Source organism: Rhamphochromis longiceps, linkage group LG4, assembly GCF_057381845.1.
Source record: "Rhamphochromis longiceps isolate RC_006_pf linkage group LG4, R_longiceps_female_GT1.1, whole genome shotgun sequence".
NCBI classification, from domain to species: domain Eukaryota; kingdom Metazoa; phylum Chordata; class Actinopteri; order Cichliformes; family Cichlidae; genus Rhamphochromis; species Rhamphochromis longiceps.
Genome location: NC_140560.1, coordinates 13,459,826 through 13,478,554, shown reverse-complemented (window position 1 = coordinate 13,478,554; position 18,729 = coordinate 13,459,826). Strand labels below are relative to the sequence as shown.

The window sequence follows — 18,729 nt, the reverse complement described above, 5'->3', positions numbered from 1 at the left end:
AACAATCTAGGTTTTAAAATTGTCACCACCTAACTGTTTACTGTTTTTAAAGAAGTTCCTTCAGAGCATAAAAAAAATGACCAATTTACCATCCTGTCCCAGTTTGAATTCAATGGACCTCAAGAAAGTTCACATGAAAACAAAACAGCATTTCTTCTTTATGCAGGAGAATGTGTAAGGTATAGAAATGAAGACACTAAGATGCAAACAGCAAAGCCTCGTGGAAATAAGTAACTGCGTTCTTTGGACAAAGAGGATTCCCAGCTGGTTAGATTCAAAAACCAGAAGCATAAAAAGCTGAAATCACAACAAAAGCATGACTGACAGATTCACGCCCTGGAGCTATAAGCTGAATGTGGCTGTTCATCTCTGCAGCACACTAAAAATAAAAGAAGTAAAAAGATGCTTTCCCTTTTAAAATAGCATAGCTCAGTCTAAATACTATATATGAATTTTTTCTGTGTCCTCTGATGTATCGAGGATGTGTGGATGTGTGCAGCCGTTTACATTCATGCTTTCCCCCTTGCGAGTCTCCAGCGCTGTGGGCTGCCTCCTGTTCTGGGTTGGAAAAATTAAACCAGTGTGAAAGTGCCCTCAAATTGCATTCTAACTGCAGACCACCAGATGGCTGCAAAAAAGACATTCAGACCTATAGAGGCCTATAAGAAAGAGGACTTTCTGACTTGACCACTCTATACAATTTCCTGCTGAGTTGATGGTTTCAGTCACTCGTTTTAGGAGTCTCCATTTAATGATTAGTTATTAATAATCTCTGGCTCTCTTCCACAGTCTGTCTTTTGTCCTGTCTCCACCGCTCAGGCCCAAACGGTCACAGCAGATGGCTGCTCCTCCCTGAGGCTCTTTCTGCTGGAAGTTTCTTCCTGTAAAAAGGGAGTTTTCCCTTCCCACTGTTCCCAAGTGTTTGCTAACAGAGGGTTATTGTTGTTCTCTGTTTCCTCTGTGTTATTTTAGGGTCTTTAGCTTACAATATAAAGTGTCTTGGGGCAACTGTTGTGATTTGATCCATATATAAAATAAAACTGAATAGAACTGAATTAATTTAGACTGACCCGTCCTTGTTTTTTGGTTTGTTTTTTTTATATATATTGTCTGTGCATCATACTTTTTTGCCCCTTTTGCCTTCACTGGCTGAGGCAGATGGCTGCCCTTCCTGATCTTGGTCCTGGTGAGAGACGTTTCCTCCTCAATGATGTCAAGAGCTTAATCAAATTGTGCTGTTTGTGTATAATGTTGCAAAGTTTTGTTTTCACCATGTGAAAGTGATACAGATCATTAAAAGTGACCTATTAAAGGCACATCTGCATTTATTTGAATACCACTAATACACCAACAAAGGTAAAAGCTAAAGTTGCAAAACTCAGTTTTAGACTTTTTTTTCATGCTGTACATTCACTTGAGGATGTCTGCCATTTTGCTGGTAGTTTATCAGCTGGGTCAAAAAAGTTACTGGGTTGAATGTTTGGCTCTTAATAAAGGAATCAAAACTTTTTTTAAAAAAAGGGAACAATTTTAATCAGACTCCTCCAATAAATCTTTGATAAACTGAGTCACTCTCCTGCACTACACAGAGCTATGAGCTGTCCTAGATTTAAACTAAATCAGCAGTGAAGTCCTTCGATAAATAATCATGCACCTCCTTCACAAATGCTGAAGGCTCTCCTAGTTTACAGGCTGCTATATGCACGTTTGATTTGTTTTTCAATTCTGTCACTTCTAAATTCATTGTTCTGTTTAAGGCCTTAAAACGCAAACATATACAAAGTATCTTCCAATGTTTTGCACTCCAATATATTTAAATTCCCCTTTAAAACATGGCATGGTTCATTGGAATTGATAACCAAATACTCCACAAAACCCCCTGCTTTATAGAAATAGTCAGGTTGGCTAGAAACGATCCTAATAACCGACCAGAGGAGGTCAGGATGAGAAAAGAACCATCCAAGCAGGTCGATGACAGCAGTTTGCCTCTTTCTTGTCTTTCATTCTTTCACTCTGTGTGTGGCATCAACACATGTGTCTCCTTTGTGTCTGCGTAAGCGACACTCTGGGCGATACAATGCCTTTAATGTAACCACAGCTGTGTAAGTAAGGTAGAAACCTTCCTGTTGACAATGTAGAAAAATCACCTCCAGGTTCAGGAATGTCACAGACTGCAGTGCTATGCTTGTTGTTTTCAAGCACTGAACGAACAAAAGACAGAACATCAGTGCACATGCAGACGGGACACGGTTTGATACTGACTGTGACTTTGTAGGTGATGGCTTTCTGTAGTCCTTCTGGTGAGATCTGCAGCAGCTCTGCGACTACTCTGATCTCCTGAGTGCTAACCACTGACGCCACCTCCTGGCCATCAGCCTGCAGTTCAGGAGGAAAATAGAAATGCAAAAAGAAAAGAAAAAAGAAAAGAAGAATTACCTGTGGGAAAATCTTTGCTGCTTATCTTACATAGTTTTTATTGTCCTGATAAAGTTTAGTTTATTTTAGAATTTAACTCATTAGTCTAGGTGACTGAACACTTTGCACCTTATTATTATATTAATCAAAATTTAAAAAAAGGGATGACATACGAGAAAAACCTGAGAAATAAAATAATTCACACCTCATGCCTCTGAAAGTAAACATTGCCCAGGTGCAGTATGGAAGACAGGACTCTAAAGATGGATGACTGGTCATCCGCAGTGAAGTGAAGGATTTCCATGGCAGAAAGCAGACGTAGAAAGTCCTCTGCATCGTTCTTCCCTTTTATCCCACAATCCTCTCCCTGTGTGCAGAACGAGAAGACCAGCAGTGCTAAACGTGACCCGAGAAGGATTTTTGGAAGGGTCGTGACCCAAAATCACTGACAATGATGATGATCAAACTCAAACTATCTTCTACCTGGTTGAGGTAATAGTAGGTTTCAGCTTCTTGTAGATAGAAGGCCTGCTTCTGCTGCGAAGGAAGACCTGCCAGCATCTCGTAGAAGATGTGATAGTTCCTCTCATTTTTGGCCTGAAGCACACGCGGCACATTTACAGCAACACTTCCATATACAGAAATAAACAAGCTATCGAGACCTTTGTGTCAGCTTGCCTCACCTGAAAGACGATGCGGGATTTTTCCAGCAGATACTGAGAGGTTATGGCACCACTGATCCTACCACTGGGAAAACAAGGAATCAGAAAACACACGTGAAAAAGAAGCAGCTTCAGAAGTAAAAGAAGCTGGAGTGAGATCAGAGCAGAGGTCAAAGTTTTGCTTGTTGCTTTTTAAAAAAAAAAAACAACTCACTTCTCCATAAAGACCTCAATGTACTTCCCAAAGCGACTGGAATTATCGTTCCGCACGGTTTTGGCATTTCCAAAAGATTCCAGAAGAGGAGCTGCCTCAAGTATCTATCAGGGATGCCAAACACACAAACAATATATAAACCTTTATCAGATCGCCTTATAAAGGGAGCAGTAACTGTAACTGTACAACACACAGGAAAGAAGCTGTTTCAGTGGGAATGTCTGGCCAAATGAATCATAGAAAAACACACCACGGCAAAACACAGTAACCTGATATTCTTATGGCCATTGATGAAAATTACTTGTAAAATATAAAACACGCAGCATGCAGAAAACCCCAACTACCTCAATCTGCACCCAAGGAAAGCCACCGGAGATACAGGCAAATAAAAAATATGCACAAGCACATTAGTCGTCATTACAAGAAGGAAAACTTTGAGTGTCTTAGTTTGCAAATATCCAACTCTGATGGCAGTTCTTTATTCATGTCAGGAAGTGTGTGTGCATACCTGTTGCGCAAGATTAGTTTTGTGAAGTACAGCTGCTAGGTAGCGAAGGATGAGTTTGGTGGACTCGGTTTTTCCAGACCCACTCTCCCCACTGAAACACAGTAACAGAGTCTCACTGGGAATACAGAAAACCCATCAACACGGCAATGAAAACAATCAAGAACTGCCCCAGTGCTCAGCTGAGCTGGAGACAACTTTTCCTCAGATAACCAGCACCTGGAAAGTTTGAATATTAGTGCATACAAACTGAGCTTATCAAACATTACAATGCCCAGTTTTTAATGTTTAAAATTTGTGTGTGCTTTTTCAAAGCCCAGATACAAAAAGCTTTATTGTTATACAGCCATGATGGGTTAATTATGAGGTGCCATTTCCATAAAGGAACACTTTGGAAACACTGATCTCAGTGGAAAGAAATGATGCTGATATCTACACAGATATGGACTGGGCAATGTGCTCAATGAAATGATGGCACATCAAGTGATAGAAATGATTCCATGCATGCCTGACTACGTCGGGGGGTGTTCCTAATGAGACAGATGGTGTCCTGGGGGATCTCTTCCCAGATCTGGGCCAAGGCATCACTGAGCTCCTGGACCGTCTGAGGTGCAGTCTGGCAGCGTCGGATGGACTGAAACATAATGTCCCAGAGGTGTTCTATTGGATTTAGGTCAGGCAAACGTGGGGGCCAGTGAATGGTATCAGATCCTTCATCCTCCAGGAACTGCCTACATACTCTTGGTACATGAGTTGAGCAGCAGGAGGAATCCAGTATCCACTGCACCAGAGTTGGGTGTATCAGTGGGTCCAAGGATTTCATCCCGATATGTAACGCCAGTCATGGTGTCAGTGCCTAGCCTGTAGAGGTGTGTCCTCCATGGATATGCCCCCCCAGACCATCCCTGACCCACCACCAAACCAGTCATGCTGACATCCCAGAAGTTTAACTAACTTGATGGTATACTCTGAATAAAAAGTGTTCCTTTTATTTTTGAGCAGTGTAAAAGATTATATTCTTTAATGGTAGGCAAAAATAACTCTGAACTATTTTGATCATCTGCATTCTACTAGTGGAAATACAAAAACAGGTTTGATGCAAGGAAAAGCTCACCAAGTGTGAACATTACCCTGAATTAGAGCACAGCTTCTCAGGACTTCCAGAAATCATTTAGAGCGTCCATTATTTGATCCTTTTCACCTCTGTGGTGGTGCTTGCAGAGTGTTTGACTTAATTGACTAAGTGATGTGAGACAAGGCTAATCTTGCATTAGGCAAGGCTTCGGTTCCACTTTTGCATTAAACCACCTGAAAGAGTTTCACACACATGCACACACAGGTCCATTGATCTACCATTGCCAAGCACTAAATACCACCATTATGTAAGCTTGGCCAAAGGGTGTGTGTGTGTGTGTGTGTGTGTGTGTGTGTGTGTGTGTGTGTGTGTGTGTGTGTGTGTGTGTGTGTGTGTGTGTGTGTGTGTGTGCATTTAGGGATGCTGGCACCTTCACCGCATTCCAGCATAGGGTTTCAGCTCAATGGCTGCTTAGCTAAAAACAGGACCATTATTGGTCACTGTACACCAGACCTCAGTTACCCCTTAACACATACTAACTGAAACACAAAGACACACTTGCAAGCACACAGCCCGCACAAATGTACTCACACACAAACACACACACACACCTCTGAAACATAACCTGCTCCAACTCAGACCTGGCTGGGCTTTCCTTACAGGTGTCTCCTTCCGAATACGGCTAAAGTGTTCCAGGTTTGTGAGGGCGTGTGCATGTGTGAGTGTGCGTTTATGTGTATATTATGAGTGTCTTTTGTCATATCCAAAAGCATAGACCTATGTTTGTGCAAACCTCTGGATGTCGGTGTGTTTGTTTTCACAGATGAGCGCAGCCACTAAATGAAGTCACACTCAAGTGTTGGTAAATTTAACTTCACTGGTTTATGTGCGTGTGTGTGTTTGTGTGTGTGTGTGTTTTTTCTTCCAAGAGATCAGTTCTGACATGGAGCAAAACACTCCATCTTAAGTTTGCTGGCCAGTAAACCACAGACAGACACTCATGAATTTACAAACACTAATCCATCTGTAGATGGAAACCTTTAACCAAGAAGCTTCACGGACAACCTTGAAAGGTTACCAATGATATATCAAAGGATACAAAAGAAAAGCTTCACATTGCAAGACTCAGATGTTAAAAATACAATGCATCGTATAATTAACTGCATGCACGTCTCTGTTGTCTGATTCATATTTACAGAGAAAGTGAGTGAAGAAACAATGAGAGTCAGCCTCTTACCTGATTATTATGACCTGTTTTTTTTTGGCATCCATCATTTGGGAATGAGCAGCGTTTGCTATGGCAAACAAATGCCTGAAGGAGAAAGAGATACACAACAAGCCTTCAGACTCTTAAAGGAAGCGCAACAAAGTATTCTGCTTCCCTCTTTCTGCACTTTGATCCTCTGTTGCTGACAGTTATTTACAGCTGTCAGCATGGATGAAACATACTTAATAATTTGACATTTATTGTTTTGTTTTTTAAATATAAGGTTCACGGTTCAACAATTTTAGAGTGAAAATAACTTACGGAGGGTTTTCTCCCAAGGCACAGCCCTTGTACATGAGCACCATGTCTGTCCCATAGGTGTTTTGCATCTTATAGGGGTTCACAGACACCAGAATGCTGCCTATGTATGTCTGGACAAAAAAGAAAGAAGAGGTTCACAAAGAAAGTAATTTTACCATAATGATCATAGTGTATGTGTGTAGGAACATGTGTCTGTGTACCCTATCTATCCCTTAACACGTGGACCAATCTGAACAAAAACTTTTCATGAACATTGTCACACATACCACAATTATTAATATATGTTTTAAAAACACTTATTATAAATCCCAATTCTTTTGATTTTCTGTGTTACTATATGTGCATTTCACTATCCCCCTGCAAATGCTATCTTTCACTGTTTGTCACGTTCAACATACAGGGAGTGCAGAATTATTAGGCAAATGAGTATTTTGTCCACATCATCCTCTTCATGCATGTTGTCTTACTCCAAGCTGTATAGGCTCGAAAGCCTACTACCAATTAAGCATATTAGGTGATGTGCATCTCTGTAATGAGAAGGGGTGTGGTCTAATGACATCAACACCCTATATCAGGTGTGCATAATTATTAGGCAACGTCCTTTCCTTTGGCAAAATGGGTCAAAAGAAGGACTTGACAGGCTCAGAAAAGTCAAAAATAGTGAGATATCTTGCAGAGGGATGCAGCAGTCTCAAAATTGCAAAGCTTTGAAGCGTGATCATCGAACAATCAAGCGTTTCATTCAAAATAGTCAACAGGGTCGCAAGAAGCGTGTGGAAAAACCAAGGCGCAAAATAACTGCCCATGAACTGAGAAAAGTCAAGCGTGCAGCTGCCAAGATGCCACTTGCCACCAGTTTGGCCATATTTCAGAGCTGCAACATCACTGGAGTGCCCAAAAGCACAAGGTGTGCAATACTCAGAGACATGGCCAAGGTAAGAAAGGCTGAAAGACGACCACCACTGAACAAGACACACAAGCTGAAACGTCAAGACTGGGCCAAGAAATATCTCAAGACTGGTTTTTCTAAGGTTTTATGGACTGATGAAATGAGAGTGAGTCTTGATGGGCCAGATGGATGGGCCCGTGGCTGGATTGGTAAAGGGCAGAGAGCTCCAGTCCGACTCAGACGCCAGCAAGCTGGAGGTGGAGTACTGGTTTGGGCTGGTATCATCAAAGATGAGCTTGTGGGGCCTTTTCGGGTTGAGGATGGAGTCAAGCTCAACTCCCAGTCCTACTGCCAGTTTCTGGAAGACACCTTCTTCAAGCAGTGGTACAGGAAGAAGTCTGCATCCTTCAAGAAAAACATGATTTTCATGCAGGACAATGCTCCATCACACGCGTCCAAGTACTCCACAGCGTGGCTGGCAAGAAAGGGTATAAAAGAAGAAAAACTAATGACATGGCCACCTTGTTCACCTGATCTGAACCCCATTGAGAACCTGTGGTCCATCATCAAATGTGAGATTTACAAGGAGGGGAAACAGTACACCTCTCTGAACAGTGTCTGGGAGGCTGTGGTTGCTGCTGCACGCAATGTTGATGGTGAACAGATCAAAACACTGACAGGATCCATGGATGGCAGGCTTTTGAGTGTCCTTGCAAAGAAAGGTGGCTATATTGGTCGCTGATTTGTTTTTGTTTTGTTTTTGAATGTCAGAAATGTATATTTGTGAATGTGGAGATGTTATATTGGTTTCACTGGTAAAAATAAATAATTGAAATGGGTATATATTTGTTTTTTGTTAAGTTGCCTAATAATTATGCACAGTAATAGTCACCTGCACACACAGATATCCCCCTAAAATAGCTAAAACTAAAAACAAACTAAAAACGACTTCCAAAAACATTCAGCTTTGATATTAATGAGTTTTTTGGGTTCATTGAGAACATGGTTGTTGTTCAATAATAACATTATTCCTCAAAAATACAACTTGCCTAATAATTCTGCACTCCCTGTACATCACCTGCGTGGAATTTAAAAGACATCAAAATTTGTATCTGTCGTACGGTGGCCCTGAGAGGCCAAACGGACTGCAACTTAAGAAAACACCAGCAATAAGAAAAACGCTGCAAAAGGACACAAAACACAACAGAAACAGGAAAAACGACAACGGAAATAGGAAAAAACAGATATCCAAAAGCACAAGGGAAGTGTTTCTGGGGAGATCTGACGGACCAGCTGCAGGAACCAAAATATGTTAAGAATTGCGCTGGAAGACACTTAACAGAAGTGGAGGATCTATCGGTTTTGTGAGGAAAGAAAAGATGAGAGCTAAGTGTGTTAGCCTAACTATTAGCCTAAAAATCCGTCATCAGTATTATATGAATCATGATAAAACACGCCTACCATGTTTTGGGTTCCTGGAACTGGTCTGTCGGGTTATTGTCTCCCCAGAAACACTTCCCTTGTGTTTTTTCCTATTTCTGTTGTGTTTTGTGTGCTTTTGCAGCATTTTTCTTATTGCTGGTGTTTTCTTAAGTTGCAGTCCATTTGGCCTCTCAGGGCCACCGTACTGTCATCATTTAGTCACCACCAAATATTGAATAAAGAATTACAAAAAAAATCCTGAAATATCATAGACATTTAACTTGACAGGCGATGTTTTTGGTGACCAGGACTGCATGAACCCCACAGCTATGGCATTATTTTTGTGCCACTATTCTGAGCGCACGTAAAAAAAATTGAGCGCATGTAAAAAAAAATTGCAGGTGCAAGTGTTGCATTTTGAGGAGAAATTTATTTTGAGAGAAGAAAAGCTAAATTAGAGTGAACAAAATTCATTGCTGCTTGCAAAAATGTATTTCAGTGTTTGCTATTATCCACACACACACACACACACACACAATAGCAGCCCCTCTCGCTCAGTTTTTGCATTTGCGCTCGCTCGCAATGTGTTGCTCGCGCTCTCAACATTTCTGCCTGTGCGTGCTCAACTCTTTCTGTACACCGCTATATTTGTGCCACAAAACCAGCCAATCACAGACTTGGATGCAAAAAAAATCTGATTGGCTGTTTTGGTCTCCAATCAGTTCGAAATGATGAAATGCAATATCCCAGAATCCATTTCGTCCAAAACTCAAACGAGGCAGTGGCGGAGGAACACAGAGTGGAGGAGTTTGAAATATTACTCTTTCTGGGTCACAAAATAAACTTTTAAGATATTTTCATGCGAGAATGGTGCTGTGTAAACTTCAAATATCTGTTTGATTTATCAAGACATCACATATTTGCATAAGTGCTCTAACGTTTTCGGAGATGCCTGTTACCCACCAGCTGACCGCATAGCTGGACTGGCCGTTGGGCATACCGGACATTTGCCCGGTGGGCCGATGGTGATTTTTCATTTTTATGTTTGTTTTTGTAACAATATAAACAATGAAAGGTGGTGGATTAGCCAGTTGGTCATGATCAACTCTGGGCTGGACCAATTACAATACATCCGTATTGAGGGGAAAAGGAACGCACAGCTCCTCTTCTTCTCTCATTCTCTCCCCCTCCCTCTCCTGTTGCTATTTCAATCATGAAACTGATCAATGATCAGCTGATCGTCTCTCTTGTTTGTTTATCGCCCACTTTGCACCAGAAACAGGAAACCAGCGGATGTCGCGCTAAACAACAGCAGCACGTTCAAGCTTGATAAGCTGTTGTTAGAATTTATTTAATATTACTTTCTAGTATCAGCTGATGTTTGCTGGAGCCACAGCTGTAAAAGCTGCTGGTCATGATATCGGTTTGGATATGTGGTGAGAGGGAAACATGAAGGTGATACAAATCATACATATATACCAACAAGACAGTGTACATCACTGTCACAACAGCGTTTGTTTTAGTTGAAAGGCTTTATGGTTTTTCCTATAATACCTGGTGGTGCAGTCGGCCGATTTTTTGTCAGTTCAGCTTTTTATATTATGTTTAACCCGAGTGACCACCAGGTCAGCTGGTGGGTAACAGGCATCTCCGAAAACGTTAGAGCACTTATGCAAATATGTGATGTCTCGATAAATCGAGCAGATATTTGAAGTTTACACAGCACCATTCTCGCATGAAAATATCTTAAAAGTTTATTTTGTGACCCAGAAAGAGTAATATTTCAAACTCCGCCACTCTGTGTTCCTCCGCCACTGCCTCGTTTGAGTTTTGGACGAAATGGATTCTGGGATATTGCATTTCGTCATTTCGAACTGATTGGAGACCAAAACAGCCAATCAGATTTTTTTTGCATCCAAGTCTGTGATTGGCTGGTTTTGTGGCACAAATATAGCGGTGTACAGAAAGAGTTGAGCACGCACAGGCAGAAATGTTGAGAGCGCGAGCAACACATTGCGAGCGAGCACAAATGCAAAAACTGAGCGAGAGGGGCTGCTATTGTGTGTGTGTGTGTGGATAATAGCAAACACTGAAATACATTTTTTGCAAGCAGCAATGAATTTTGTTCACTCTAATTTAGCTTTTCTTCACTCAAAATAAATTTCTCCTCAAAATGCAACACCTGCACCTGCAATTTGTTTTTACATGCGCTCAGAATAGTGGCACAAAAATAACGCCATACACAGCAAGTACTGCTAAAGGCAGCAGACGTAGGTTAAATGATCAGCCTGTGGGTCAATTTAGATGTACAGCCAAGATGTAAATCCATCTGGCTACAATGTGTATTAAAACTGGTATCTAAAATTATTGACCAAAGAATTAAATACATGCACTATGTCCCTTTTATAACTCTTGATTCCAGGTTAAAAATGTACGCTTTTTGGTGTAACCCAAGGTTTACAGGTCAGGTTTTGTTTGTCTTTCAAACTCAATGTAGTTTGTGAAGTAGCCATAGATGTTTATAGACAACGTTTTTGTCATCCAACTAAATAAAAATTAAGGAAAATTTTAAGACAACAAGATAACTTGACCATACATGAGTGCTGCAAAGACAAAAACAAAAAAACATCCTTAGGGTTGTTTTTGCAATGTGTGTATTGCTTAAATACTTTAAATACTTACATAAATAACCTCTCTCTCAAACCTTTTCCTTATGTTCAGCAGAACAGCCACTTCATGCATGTCACTAGGGGAAAGAAGCAATTAGAGTATTATTTATGGGGTTATGAACAAAAAAAGCAACCCAAAACCACACTATTTTTTCATGTTTGAGTTCAACTGAATTTAAATTGAGCTTTTTTTTTCTTACAGCCAAATACTTTCTCCACCCTTTCATCATTCTTTAGTTATAAAGGTGTTATAAAATGTGTTGTGCAACACTGCCTGCTGAGCACAATGCATTGCCTCCATAATCTGATAACCAAAAATATGACTTAAATATATACAAATACTGAACAACCAGACAGTGTTCAAGGTCCCCACTGCTTTGTTCTAAGTGTAACTGTGGTGTACTGTGGCATTTTTGTTTTTAACTTACTCTAGCTGTGTCATATCTTCAACACCATTTTCCTCTCTTTGCTCCCGCTGAACCATTGTGGGCAGGCTTCTGATTGCATACATCTAAAACAAGCACAGACATTCAGAAATTAAATGCAAGTACATGTTACAAGAACACATTCACTCACAAGGAACTGTTGATTCTCTTACTTTTGAATTATTATTAGTTGCTTACCCTCAAACTTTATGAAAAACATTTCAGAAATTTTTACCTTTTTTGCTGTTTAGCAAAACATTCTGCTTTTTCAAAACAAAAACATCAAGACATACCTAATCATTTATGGAACTTTTTCACTCTAATGTTACACTAGATATTTCGAACTCACTGCATAAACAAAAGCACTTCACAGGTTGACACCATGACAATTTTAGCCATTGTGGATACATAGTTTTGTCATGCCACATTCGTTTTTAGAAATTACCTTGTCAAACCACTGCCCATGTGGTTCCCCCTCCCTGCGGAGATTCCATTCTCCTTGCTCATTCCCCAAGCCTTCCTGTCCCATCAAGCTGCGGGGGTCCAGCAGCTCCCCTTCACCATACATGGACCACTTATTTAAGTTTTGGACTGTCCCATGAGGTAAAACCCTCTCTGCCCCCCACACATCTTCATCTTGTTGGGCTTCAACTCCAGCGTTCTGTGCCCAGTGCTGTCTAGGGCCAGATCCTTGCACCTGGGGTGATACTACTGCATATGAGGAGGGTAGGCGAAAGGAGGCCCCCCGAAGGTGAGGGTTCTGCAAAGCACCAGATAGGTTGAGTGTTCGAGGTTCTGGTGCTTTGGGGGCACCGAGTCGTGTCATGATATTGCCATCAGGGAGGCGGTATTTCGCCCCACGAAGGTTTGGGTTTTTTGATAAGGCATTAGATAGGTCAAGCGCTTTGGGTGTCGAAGCCGGCTGAGGGCGGGTCATGAGAGTTCCGTCTGGCAAACGGTAAGTGGCAGATCGGAGGTTCTGGTTGCGAAGAGCATTGGAAAGGTCAAGTGAGCGCGGTTGAGAGGCATCAGTAGATCCAGGCTGCTTAAATAATGATGTGTTTGGAAGCCTATAAGAGGCACCACGGATGTTGGTTTTTAACAATGCACCAGAAAGGACAGGGCCGGAAGAAGCAGAGGAAGAAGGTTGAGCTTGGTTCCGTGAGAACAATGAAGATCCTTCTGGGAGCTGAAACTTTGCCTTACGCAAGTTAGCATTCATCAGGGCGCTAGAAAGCCCAGGGGAGGCTACTGAGCTCTCTGCACTCTGCGTCTGCTCTCCTGGACGTGTGAGAAATGAACTGTCTGGTAATCGATAAGAGGCGTTACGAACATTAGCATTGAGAAGAGCAGAGGAGAGTGTAGAAGAGGAAAGGGAGGGTGCAGGTGTGGACTCTGTCCTGGTAACAAGTGTACCATCAGGTAAACGATATGTGGCTTGTCGCAAATTGGGATTGAGCAAAGCAGAGGACAGCATAGGGGAAGACAGTGGAGATGGACCTGAGACATGTTCAGCAGGTTCATTTCTTGTGACAAAAGAGCCATCGGGTAGTCTATAGGTCGCCCGATGTAGGCTTTGGTTCTGTAAGGCATTAGAGAGCATCCCACTGCTAACACCACCTACACTATCAGTGTTAACTGGAGTCTCAACAGGGCCCCGGGACATTGTCAAAGTGCCACCTGGAAGCTTGAACATGGATCCCTGGATGTGTGAAGTTCGCAATCCACCTGAGAGAAGTGGGGAGCTACCTCTGACACCTCCTTGTTGTTGTGGGGAAGGTGGAGGAGCAGGTGAGCCTGGCAATGTGGGGGAGGGTTGTCGCTGAAATGGTGAAGCAAAAGAAGCATTACGTAGCTGAGAGGTCAGCATAGCAGGGGACAACTGTGGGGAGGAAGGGACAGAAGGGGCAAGAGGGACTGCTGCTTCAGGTGGCGTGAGAACTGTTGTATAGAGGTTGGCATTGCGTTGCAGAGGAAATGAGTAGGAGGCACTCCGTAGGCGTGAGTTCTGCATTAAAGCATTGGATAGACCAGCAGTGGGATACTGGGGCATCATCTGGCTCTCCTGTACATTAGCTGATATCTCCTCCTGTCCACCAGGCATGACAGGTAACGGGCTCCTCTGAAAAGCTGTGGTGTTGCTGACATTGTGCAGGTAAGGGTTCTGGAGTGTGCGTCCAAGATTAGGTGATGAGGGTGTAAGTTGAGGGAGGCTCTGAGGGTAAATCTCATGTTGTGTTTGTGGGGAGCTGGGCCTTTGTAAAGGTGAAGTGTGAGCTATAGTGGAGTAAGGGAGAGGAGAGGTAGGAAAGGGTGAGCCTACAATTTGACCGTTTGGTAAAGCATTTGTAAGCATTGGAGATGGGCCTGGCTCCATCAATGTATAGTCATAATGAGTGATATTCTGTGATGGTGGAAAAGTAGCAAGAGAAATATTAGCATTAGGAACAGGAGGCTGAAAAGATGCTGGTCTGAAACCATGGGGACTCATTGCCCTGTGAGGCAAAGGGGAGGGTGGATGAGACAAATGGTGCATGGGAGATGCAGAACGGGACAGCATTGGAGATTGTTGCTGCAAGGGCTGTGGAGATGGAGGTGTACTCTGAAGCCGGCGCACTGATGGCTGGGAAGAAAGAGGGCCACTCTGTTTCAATGATTGCTGTGGAGGGGCAGGGGGACCTGGAGGAGGTGCTCTGAATGACTGCCTAGACTGAAGAGAGGACTGGTTTCTGGGCATTCGGACTAATGGCTGCCCTCTACCTACAGGTCTGTGGAATCCTCGTTGGGGGGTACCAATTCGCTTGGACTCCCTTAACCCTGTAGGCCGGGAGCCTGCCCTGGCTAACATCGGTGTTCCAGCTATATCCTCTATCTGACCTGAAAGAGGGGCGGGACCACTATGGATGGAGGACCTAAATGGGGCAACATGCTGAGTAACAGGGGCCCCGTGTCGACTGTGTCTCTGTAAGTAGGGGTTGGCTGGAGACGGTTTCACAGCCCCCATGGGCACATGACTTCGAATCCCTGCACCACCTCTCATTCTGCGAGTAGAGGAGCGGGTGGGGAGGGGTCTACTGGTGATGCGCGACGGCGATGGAGAAGGAGGGCGATGGGGAGAGGTGGGGCGGAAGGATCGCGGAGGCGACTCAGCTCTTTCAGGTTGAGTCGGGCTCCTTCTTTGTGAATGTGGCTGGGGTGGAGAGGGGGAACGCCTCATCTTAGATGTCTGTTTTCTTCCTCTGAACAATTGTGGTCTGGTAGAAGGCAAATGGACTGCATCTGGTGGAGGTTGCTGTCTAAAGGAGAGTCTTGGGGAAGGTGGTGGGCTTGCTCTCTTCCTTAGCGATCCCCGGGGAGAAGCTAGCGGGCTGGAAATTGGGGATTGGGGTCGGACAGATGAAGGTGCTCGACGCAACCGAATATCTCCCCTCTCTTTTGTCATTGAAGGTTGAGTTCTCACTGACATACCTCTCCTATGTTGTAGTGGAGAAGAAGGTGGTGGGCTGTGTGGTCTGCGCCTGTTAACTGGGGATGTTGGCCTTTGACCTGGCACTGGGGCCCGCTGACTGAGCACCCGCCTATGAGGGTGAGGAGAGAGGTGTAGGTCAGACCGGATGCCTGTTTGGAAGTCCATGTGATGTGGTGAAAGGCGAGATGAAGGAGGCGCCATTGCCCTAGTTGATCCCAGCCTCAGTGATAGCTGTGGGGATGGAAGGGGACTCATTCGGCGCACTGGCCTAGGTGAGGCAACAGGTGAATGTAGCTGTGAATGCATCATTGGCTGCACTGGTGGACCCAGTGGTGTCATTTGAACCATCTGGAATGTCTGTGGGTCTTGTGCAAGGGGATCTTGATAGACTTGTGAGGAGAACTGAGGTGGCAGGGGAGATGGGGTCAGATGACTAGGAGAAACAGGGAAAGGAGGGTAAGTGTGCTGAGGGAAAGGAATGTGTTCTTGTTGAATGCTTGCGGCTGTAAGAAAAGGGGCGTGTCCAGCAAGAATGGAAGTGTGTTGTTGGTTCATGACAGTAGGGTAATTTGGCTGTGTAGGATGATATGTGTGGATGGGTTGCTCATATTGTATATCTGACATCATCTCCTGATTGTTGAGGGCCAGAACTGGGGAGGGAGGAGGAACCATAGGGGATGGGGGACGAGAATGAAGAGGAGGTGGTGGCAATGTTTCCACCTCTAGTCTGTCTTTTCCAAATAACCTAACCTGGGGCCTGGGAAACCTGAACTGCTGTGTAGGAACTGGCTCAGGTAGAGGATAAGACAGCTGTTCTTGTCCATATAGCTGCCCAATCTCAACTGGAATCAGCCCAGAATCCATATGGAAAGGTTGCTGATAATGATTATAAGTAGGAGCAGGCTGTGGATATCCCAGCATTGGGTCATTATATAGACCGGAAACAAAACCATTTCCACCGTTCATCAGTCCATAAGAGTCTGAAAGGCCAAAGGCAGATCCCACATTGTGGTCAAAGTATTCTTCATATGGCCAAGGGTCATATGGGTCAGAGAAACCATTTATGGCATCACCATAATAGCCATATGGTTCTGACTCTATTGCATATAGCATTCCATCCTCACCATAGTAGTACTCCACCCCTTCATCACCATAGTAATCGTCATACTCATCCTCATAGTAGCCATAAGGGTAATCATAGTAATCCATTTCATCATCATAGTAAAGCTCGTCATCGTAATAAAAGTTGCCTTCCTCATCATAGTAACCATATTCATCTTCCCACTCATCATCATCATAGTAATCCATTTCCTCTCCAAAAGGGTCATATGGGTCATAGGCAATTGGTTGTCTACCAAAGCCTCTAGGCCTCCACCTGTCATGGTAATCATCCTCATATCCATGCTCATTATCATCATACTCATATTCTCCATTGTAATAATGTGTCTGTCTCCCTCTAGTGTCCCTGTTGGCAAATGACAAGCGCTTTCGGCCTCGTCCTCCAGCCCTTGCACCAAATTGACCATGGCCCTTTGAAGTCAGGAACCTCCCTGTCAACCAGTTTGTTGCTGCAGCTATCCTCCCTAACATCGAACTTTTAGCCTTAAAGCCTGGTGTGGTTTTCTTTTTGCCAAACATGCCTTTGAACTTCCCTCCTAGTCCCTTTGCCTCTGTTGCCATGTTTCCTTTACCCCCTAAACTGGATAGATTTATTGTCTTTTTAGGTGGTGTGGTTTCTTTTGCATTGTTGTCTTTTTTATTAAGCAAGCTGAAGCCAGACAAGCCTGGCTTTTTGTCAGCAGACTTTGCCCCAAAACCAGCAAAAAGCTTACTGGTGCCTAGAAGTGGTTTACTACCAGCAGCTGGTTTCTTTTTTTTGGAGAGTCGTAGGAAGAGACGGGATGTGCTTTTAAGGTTTCTCTTTGGTTTTGCCTTCTCTGGCTGCTGTTGTTTAGAGGGAAAACTGAAAGGGGATGCCTTTCCTGTAAGGCCTGTTATGGCTTTGGAAGCTCCTTTCAGGTGAGATTTCACATCGGGTGTCTTCTGTACTTTTGCTGCTCCTAAGGTCTTCTTCTGCCCCTCTGCAGCAAATCCCATCATGGCCTTAGACGCTCCTTTAATGTGTACATCACTCATCTTTTTCAGGTTTACTGCACCCATTCCTTTTTTGATTTGTGGCTTTCCATCATCACTCTCATCATCTGATGGAGGAGGCTGTTTAGAAGGAGGCTTAAAACCCTTTACAGCCATGGCCTTGGATGCACCTTTAAGAGCTGCTTTCCCTTTCCCTTTATCTGGTTTCTTGGTCACTACTTCTTCCTCACTGTCACCACTTTCTTCTTCCTCAGTCTTCATCTCCTCTTCTTCTTCCTCCGACCCCTCCTCCGACTCACTGACAGGTTTCTTTCCTTTTCCCTTCTTTCCATCATCCTTTCCTTTCCCCTTAGCTGGGGGCTCCTCCACCTTCTTCCCCCCTTTCTTGTCATCTTTTCCTCCTTTTTTATCATCCTTCCCTCCCTTCTTTGGTTCCTCTGACTTGCCTTTCTTGGCAGCTGATTTTGGGTCACCTTTTTTGGGTGGCATGATGAATTCTGAGTCAAATCATTTCAAAGAAGGTCAGGAAGTTCCCAAACGCATGCTGGACAGGGCAGCATTAATGTAAATGTTGATATGCAGCATTGAGAAGAGCAGTTTAAACAGAAGCGACATCCTCTCATCCCCAGTTGCTTTCATGTCTTCTCTCCTTTTTCCTCCATCCGATCTGTCAGTGTGACACCACAAACACACACTTCAGGATACTCTGTCTCGAGTCAGTTGTTCTATAATGCACACCAAGATAAACACAAACCACAGTCCTTCAAAAGACGATCTAGTAACAGAGTCGGAATCTCAGCCATCAGTGCTCGCTCGCATTACAATATGTCCTCAATCCTCGGCAAAAGAGCTGTTTTCTAAGCACAAAAAGAGAAACAAACCTCCTTTCCAGGAGTATTGCAAAAAAAACCCAAAAAACCCCCCAAAAACTCCCCAAACTGCAGATGCTTACTGATTTTCAAATATCACATATGGAAAAAAAAATCGTGCTGATTGTTTCCAAGTTTTACCCACTTACTGAGTTTTTCCACTTAACATCTAAAATAAGAAAATAATCCATCATGGCAAAGCAAGTTCCTGGTCCCGATGGTCTGTATGGGTTTGTAAGTAATTTCCCAGGTTCACACGACAGATAAAAGACCCTGCTATCCCACTGACAGACTCTGTGTAGTCCTTTGTGTGTCTCCCATTGTCAGTTCGTCCTGTGAGTCCAGCAGTGAATCCTCATCTTGGCCACCGCACCAACTTTAGCGCAATGCTCCCCCCAACAAGGAGAGCCGATGCAAGTGCGTCAGAGTGAGTCTCCGTGTCAAGGGATGTCCTCTTCTTTGTCTCAGAATGAGTGTGCACAAGTGTTGCGTT

General features: G+C 43.5%; 1 protein-coding gene across 1 annotated transcript in view; it reads right to left on the bottom strand.

Annotated features, from left to right (window-relative positions):
- The window catches only part of myo15aa (myosin XVAa), a 48,070-nt gene extending 30,214 nt beyond the window's left edge, over positions 1-17,856 (bottom strand). The window contains exons 1-11 of the mRNA XM_085405044.1: positions 12,250-17,856; positions 11,808-11,890; positions 11,393-11,456; positions 6,400-6,509; positions 6,109-6,183; positions 3,800-3,890; positions 3,292-3,395; positions 3,099-3,162; positions 2,899-3,012; positions 2,621-2,782; positions 2,263-2,376 (exon numbers count right to left, since the gene is read on the bottom strand). Coding sequence (XP_085261170.1) covers positions 2,263-2,376; positions 2,621-2,782; positions 2,899-3,012; positions 3,099-3,162; positions 3,292-3,395; positions 3,800-3,890; positions 6,109-6,183; positions 6,400-6,509; positions 11,393-11,456; positions 11,808-11,890; positions 12,250-17,856 — 6,588 coding nt within the window. The remainder of the gene's footprint in view (positions 1-2,262; positions 2,377-2,620; positions 2,783-2,898; positions 3,013-3,098; positions 3,163-3,291; positions 3,396-3,799; positions 3,891-6,108; positions 6,184-6,399; positions 6,510-11,392; positions 11,457-11,807; positions 11,891-12,249) is intronic.
- Between the last annotated feature and the right edge of the window lie 873 nt (positions 17,857-18,729).